General features: G+C 41.7%; 1 protein-coding gene across 2 annotated transcripts; it reads right to left on the bottom strand.

Annotated features, from left to right (window-relative positions):
• Window positions 1–811: 811 nt before the first annotated feature.
• LOC119179333 (uncharacterized) lies at window positions 812–6786 on the bottom strand. Of its 2 annotated transcripts, XM_075868827.1 has the most exons (3): window positions 6353–6786; window positions 6290–6322; window positions 812–2777 (listed from the first exon to the last, which is right to left on the bottom strand). In XM_075868827.1, exons 1-3 carry the CDS (start codon window positions 6729–6731, stop codon window positions 1855–1857), a joined length of 1335 nt encoding a protein of 444 aa, XP_075724942.1. In that variant the 5' UTR covers window positions 6732–6786; the 3' UTR covers window positions 812–1854. The 2 variants fall into 2 exon arrangements, with proteins under 2 accessions (XP_075724942.1, XP_037286296.2); XM_037430399.2 differs by having other exon boundaries at window positions 6290–6786.
• Window positions 6787–7244: the final 458 nt, after the last annotated feature.

Genomic DNA, 7244 nt, shown 5'->3' with positions numbered 1-7244 from the left:
CAATAACTGAAGAGAGAGAGAGTGCATGTGTCTGAAAGAATAATGGAAGACAGGGATGTTAACTAGAAGAAGACTTTGGTTTGATACCCTGTTTTGGGAAGGAGAAAAAAGTGGAAAAGAATGAAACAAACGAGATAAGGATACACACAAAAAATGAGACAGGATAGTGTGGTAGAAAGACAAGAAGTGATACAGGGGTAAAGAAACATGAATTAGAAAGAAAATAAAGGGAGAGAAAGGGAAAGTTGCAGAGACAGAAAGAAAGAAGTAGGGGGAAAAAGAGACGACAAGGGCCTTCATTGGCTCGGGCAGTGTTTTCATTCATTATATACGATTCCATTTTATAAACGTAAAATTCATAGGAGATTTTTAGATTTATATCCTTCTAAATGATTGTTCCGCCCAGTTAAGGCCGATCCCATTTCATCAATTAATCAATCATCTTATTGATTGATCGATTCATTGATTTATTGATATGTGGGTTTCAACGTCGCAAGTTTGTCTTATGGTTATGAGTGATGCTGTAGTGGAGGGCTTTGAAAATTTCCGACCACCTGAGGTTCTTTAACGTGCGCCCAAACCTGAACACATGGGCCTGCAGCATTTGGCCTGTTTCAAAAATGCAGCCACCACAGCCGCGATTCGATTCCACAACCTGTGGGTCAGCAGCCGAGTACTTCTGCCAATATACCACCGCGGTGGGGAATATTCTTTTTGAGGTAAAATGGAATTGCGTCGTTTGCACGACAAGCAGTTCCTTTACCACAGAGCCACGCAACTGCGAGATACCTTTTCGAAAAAATGAAAAAAACACAATCCAAAATACAGTTTTATTCATCTTCTTAATCACCATGCGAAGGTCATGTAGTGGTAGAAGTAATATTTACGGGTCTTGCTTTCTAAGGTTGAAGTGAACGATTGCGCCAGGCGTTTTAACATTTAAATCGAGCAACGAGTGGGTGTCCTAAAGGCACACCTGGCGCTGTTACAAACCACTTAGAGGAATCTAACCATGCTCAGCTAGAAGATCGCAGAAAAATGAGCAGGTGTGTAACTTTGTTAATTTACGGACGCTTAGTGGGTGCTATGATTATAACAAAAGAAATAATGGTGGTACAGTGACAGTTTGACAATGCTACTTCCAGTTGTCGTAGAAAGATAGTTTGAAATGGTCAATTTTGCTCGCATAGCAATATAGGCAATTGTAGCCACTGCCATAGGTTACACAATAACATTAGTTAAGGCACTCCAGGCTTGCAATAGTCTTTTGTTGGCCTCGTTCAACCCACGTGTGACGAAGCACACAAAGGCTAGTTACAGAAATGGGGCTTGAAAGATGTGCTGTAATTTTATTACACTGCAGCTCACCGCAGCAGTGAGCATATTTTTGCTCAATCATATCATTGGTGCAACTAGTATTGTGATCTGCAGGGGAAACCTTGTTCGCATTAGGTACATGCAACTGATTATCGTTTTTCCCGAAATATTCACAGGAGCCTTCAGAGGGGGGTAGCGCAATGCTTTTTTACTCTAATAAAAAAGCAGCAGTGGTCTTTAAATGCTCCTATCATGAAATTCATTGCATTGTCGGAAAGCTTGTGTGGGAAAGTGCAGGCCATCAACACGGGAACACGGCATAAGCTACGAAAGTGAAAAAAGTGCGTATGTAATTATTAGGTTGAATCTGCATGTTGGCGTTGTGATAATGACGCTTCAACATTAAGAAACAAATATAAAATCTTTTCAATTACTTCAAAAAAGGCAAGACGTGAGTCATAGTGAGCGAAGGTATTCTATATGGCTTATTTGTAATATTTTAGTGCAGCACAGGACAAGTGTTTTTATTTGTCATGCTTAAGAATCAGTGGTCTCGTATTCTGTTTCGTCGTAATAATATTCGTAACCATATTGATAATGATCACTATGAGATATCCCTGCATGTATATCTGTGTTTGAAATGTCAACAGCTTCAGTAATGCCATCACTGCCAGGACTTCCAACAGTGCGAGCAGCTACATCAGTGCCAGTGGAGTCATCGATGTCGCCACCGTAGCCACTGCCAGCAGCATCATCTGTGCTAGTATCATCAGTGCCAGCACTGTCATCAGCCCCCGCAGGGTCAGCAGTGCCAGCAGCACCATCTGTGGGAGTAGCGTCGTCAGCGCCAAAAGCAGGATCAGGGTCAGTGGGATCATCAGTGTGAGCAGGAGAATCAATGTCAGCATTGTCATCAATACCAGTAGCACCAACAGTGTCAGCCACGTCATCAGTAACAGCAGTGCCAGTCGAGCCAGGAGCACCATCACTGCCGGTATCACCCAAAGCAGTAGTAATGTCGTAAGTCTTATCAGTCGCAGGAGCACCAGTCACATCATCAACGTTCGTAGTCCCTTCACTTCCAGTAGCAGAAGAACCACGAGCAGCGCCTACGACTGCAACAGCTCCAGCAGCACCAGCGGCAGCAGCAGCACCAGCTGCGCCAATGAGGCCAAGTTTCCCGGCAGTACCAAGACCACCGGTTCTTCCACCGTAACCACCGTAGCCCATGCCACCAAGGCCACCAAGACCGCCAAGGCCGCCATACATACCCATACCACCAAGGCCGCCATACATACCCATACCGCCAAGGGCACCCATACCCCCAAATGCACCCATGCCGCCATAGGCACCCATGCCGCCATAGGCGCCCATGCCGCCAAGGCCCCCATAGCCGCCATATCCGAGATGAGTACTCGTGAAGCCTCCTAGGCCAGATGCAACAGTCGGCAGGACCATATCTGTGAAAGGTACACACATTGGGTCATTAGTTTTCATTTATTATCGAGTAAATTTATTCTAAGAAGCAGTCGAAATACAATGCACTACTGTTCATTGTTTAGCTGAATGCTTTACAATAATCAGCGTATCAAACAAGCTTGCTACAAGGGAAATCAAGTGAAATTTTCGTTTTCACCGTGCACAATCTCACAGATGGAGGACAACGAAAAAAAAAGCAGCCAAGGGGTGATATGCTGATCCGTGAAAACATTTAAATAGTTTGTATAGTTACTTCAGTTCATAAACCAATCAACATGCGATGTCCACATTGTCGGAGTAGTGCTACACGCTTTTGACAATTGCGAAAATAATCAGAAAGCACCGATGACGGCAACTTTTCCAAGACAAGATCTTCAAGAAGATAAACAATGAAGGCAGTACTTCAGGGAAAAGAATAAGCACATAAATGTAGACATAAAGTTCCAGAGCAACGTAAACGAATGAGGTCAGATATTCAAGCGAACTTTCGAGCCTCTTTAAGAACACGCATTGCTCATCTATTGAAAAAGAAAAAAATCCAAGCTCTTCAAAAAAGTTTAGCATCGAAGGAGTGGTTCCAAGCCCAGAAGAGCAACATTCGTAACTCACAGATCATAACAGTGGTTCAGGCAGCAACGAGTGGCCAGTGAAGCTGCAGTTTACTTTGGGGGTGAGGAATCGACATAGACAGGCCACAGCATGTACAAAATAGTAGACCAGTTTTATGATAAAGCTGGGAAACAGCTATGAAAATGCGACAAGCAGCCAAAGAGTGCAAGTTGTCTGGTGTGTTGACCAGATATTTTCGCAGAAATCGATTAGAATAATTTCCCACAAATAAGGATGAATCCGACATCATTCGAAATTGTTTTAGTGCATAGCAGAGAAGGAAATGAACATTTGTTGTATGAAGTTATACTCGTTAAATGTTTTATTATAATTTCTCCAGCAATGATGAAGAGGAACATTGTTTTCTGAATCTACCAGAAATAAGGTGTTTATAGAAATGGACCTAATTATGTGAGAAATAAATTTTTTTCTATAGTGAACTACCCCTCTGGAGTGTTAAGGTTTTCGGCCAGCGTAATATTGTGAAAATTGTACTATTGTGTGAACATTACTTAAAAAATAGCTCCTGTTTTGATCGATTCAGCGTTCTGATATCAAGGTTAACCTAGATCACTGCAGAAACTATGCACTACAAGTGAGGAGGACAATGCGGCACTGACTATCTTCGACTGTATCAAAGCAATATATATTGGGGAATGTAAGACTTCAAAAAAGAACTATGTTTCGTTGAAAAATTTCTGCAGACTGGGTGTCATTACTGCCAACGAAGGCTCGTCCACCTGTGAAAACGTCGGCTCCAGCGACGTTCTGTGCTAACTTCTTTCAATGGTTAACACTTGCCAGTTACCCACGATTTCATCAAATGTGATAGATATTATAGGATATCCTATCAGCACATTTCTCCAATGTGCGAGAGAAAATAAAAATTTTTCTCATAAATAAGCACAAGTAATAATGTTACGCACGCCGAGTTAACCTATAGGGGTTTTCGCACTGAGACTGCAATCGCCGCAGAAGCATCGTCGTCTTCCTTCTCTACTAGCGCTTTGTTTTTTCTGGTGTTGACATATCGCATTAATATTAAGAAGTGTTGGGGTTTTGCGGCATGAAGTCAAAAGATGAGCAATCCATAAGTAGAATAGGGGGGTAGGAAGAGGGGAGGTCAACAAATTTTGATTTCCGGGGGTTCTTTACCGAGCACTTAAATTTAAGTGCACAATCCTCGAGCCCTTTCGCCTCTGTCAAAAATGTGGCCATCACACCGGTATATACGACACTCTGACAACAAGTGTCTTTTCGGCAAACTTCTGACTCTTCAGTTATTTGTGGCATATTTATGCTCGCGCCTTTAAGATTACTACTCTTTAGCTAAATTGCTATTATTTGCATTTAAATTCCTCGAGTTAAAATACAAGATACCAATGCACTTTTTCTACCGTTTTAGCTTCAACAAGCTAATGCATCTCTGCACTTTTTTCTATCAACGACGATTGTGAGTCCTTGTCTGCTCCACATTAGGTTGACAAAAAGAATCTTAAAGATTGCCCCGTCCAAATTCCTGTTATTTTAGGCGCATTGTTCTTGGTTTCGACGAGATTGTACACCAGTAGTTTTGTGTGAATGAAGAGACCAAAGTCTCCTTTTTTTGCTACTCCCGATAGGTTCACTTAACCAACCTTCAAAAAATGAAAATTTTCAACTCTCCTAGAGCAGTGTCTAATTTTCTGTCATACCGGATTCCTTATATAATGTTAGGTTAAAACACATCGACAGCTTTAAGTTAACCGAAGAGCTACAAAGCAAAACCGATGCTTGTCGTAATTAGTATCATTTAGTGCGTGTCGCCAGATTACTGGGGTTGCCAGGTACGAAGTGAAGCCCGGGCACAAACGTATAGTTTGTAGCAACGTCGGCAATTGGGAAACAGCGAAGACATTTTAAATCCCGCACAAAAGTAATGTTAGAGGAGTGTAACGATGCCCGCCCCATTTGTCGCATTTATCGGCGCCGTAGAACAGAGGTAAACAGCGCTTTATGAATGATCGACGAGATGCGAGTTGCGTGTATGTATCCAACTTCGCCGCAGGCCATGCTCCTCAGTTACAGGAGGGAGGCACTAGAAAACAGCATTCCAAACCAACGTCTTAACATTGCACTAGATCAAGCATCAAAGTGTTTATAATTGTTTTTTCTTCCCCTGCTTTCGGCTATACATGAAGCTTGAAAGTTAAAATGAGTATGTATTGTAGTCGCCACTTGTCTGATAAAAAATTGGCGTTTTGGTGACTCTGATTACACGTTGTTTTCCAAATCATACAAACTTTTCCTGGTATAAATTGAAAAGCTAGAAAACATTTTATGTGAATGTCTCAACCGATATGCTTTATTGTGGCGGAGAAAAATACGAAAAATACCACGACAGCTTGTAAGCTGCACGTCCACTTTACCATTGCGGAGTTGTCGGGAGTGAAAAAAAATTGTAAAAAAACACATGTCATGTTAGTACCTAAACAACTCCTTCAAGTTGTCTTTCCGGCAGCTTCATGAGAAAAATTTTGAAAGGTGCTCCCCAAGAACTGAGAATTGCCTCTGTAGCTATCCACTCCAGGTAGCTTTCGCTATCGGGTTGTGTCAGGCGAAAGCATCACGAACCCTAAAAGTGTTACAGTAATGGTAATTTACATATTGACATTCCATATACTACATAATTGTATTATTGCATAATCAACTTAAATGGACGGATGCCTAAAGATCTTGAAATATCTTCTTTTCATTCTTTTCGCAGTCCTGTGAATAAAGCTAATAAATCAATTAAAGAATTAGCAGTACCTTAGGACGTTCCGCGAATTACCAATAACGACCCAATCATGCTCACTTATTTTTATGAGTTATTTGTCAGCATAAAAAAAGTGTTGCGGCGTACCTGAAGGTAAACCTTTATGTTTTGAAGACTCAGAAGTTGGAGAAGTTTGAGAAGACTTTGCAGTTCCAGCTGATTTCGACAATTGAGAACGCTTGCCGTCCTTCGCAGGCTTCTTGACCGGCTTCCTAGTTGACCTGAATTTACCGAAAATCTTCTTAACTTTTCCAAGTATGCCGAGAGGGCTCCCGTTTGTTGTAGTTGTAGATAGCGCAGCTGGACCTTGTTGTCTAGGTGGGCGCCTACGTGCAAGTTTTATGAAACCTGCAGGTTCTGCACTGGCGCCTAATGGGCCTTTGTCAAGCAACAAGGACAAAGCAACAACTGCTGCAGTCATAAACAGGATAACAGGGGGCCTTGAAACTTTTGCCATGGTTAATGTACTTGATAGTACGCATGGTCTGGGTCTCCGTGAGTTCCCCATATATATTCTTGAAGAGATCATACACGAACAAAGGCGATGTCAATCTTGGTTCTCGTTGTATCACTCTTGCCTTTCGCACCTCTACTTCTCATCGAAAAAGTATGTGTCAGCAAGTCTCCTTTTTTAAATATTGTCAATGCGTTATTCAAGTGATCATGATACATTGTTAAAGTACATTAGTGCAGAAGTGCGAGTGACAGTTTGCACACACTGATATATTTTTATCTTCATGAGAAATCGGCTGCTTGACGCTTTCGTTCCTTTTAGTCACTATTTCAATGCTGTAATTCACTAAAACGACTTCATTTTGGCATGTTCCTTTGACTGCAACGTGTAAACACAATGTCGGGAGCCAGGTTCTGCACGACTGCAGTGAATAAGGTGCTCTTTGCGGCTAAAATAAACAATTTTAATCATAACTGTAAACAAAACAAGTCGTTTCACTTCGAGAAGGCCATATTGAAAATTTGATTTTGGGTATTCGGTTTTATTTGACGTGGTGGCGAAAAAATTTTGTCACATTTTCGCTGACAC

The sequence above is a fragment of the Rhipicephalus microplus genome, chromosome 7 (genome assembly GCF_043290135.1).
Source record: "Rhipicephalus microplus isolate Deutch F79 chromosome 7, USDA_Rmic, whole genome shotgun sequence".
NCBI lineage: Eukaryota > Metazoa > Arthropoda > Arachnida > Ixodida > Ixodidae > Rhipicephalus > Rhipicephalus microplus.
This window is presented reverse-complemented; position numbering and strand designations above follow the sequence as displayed.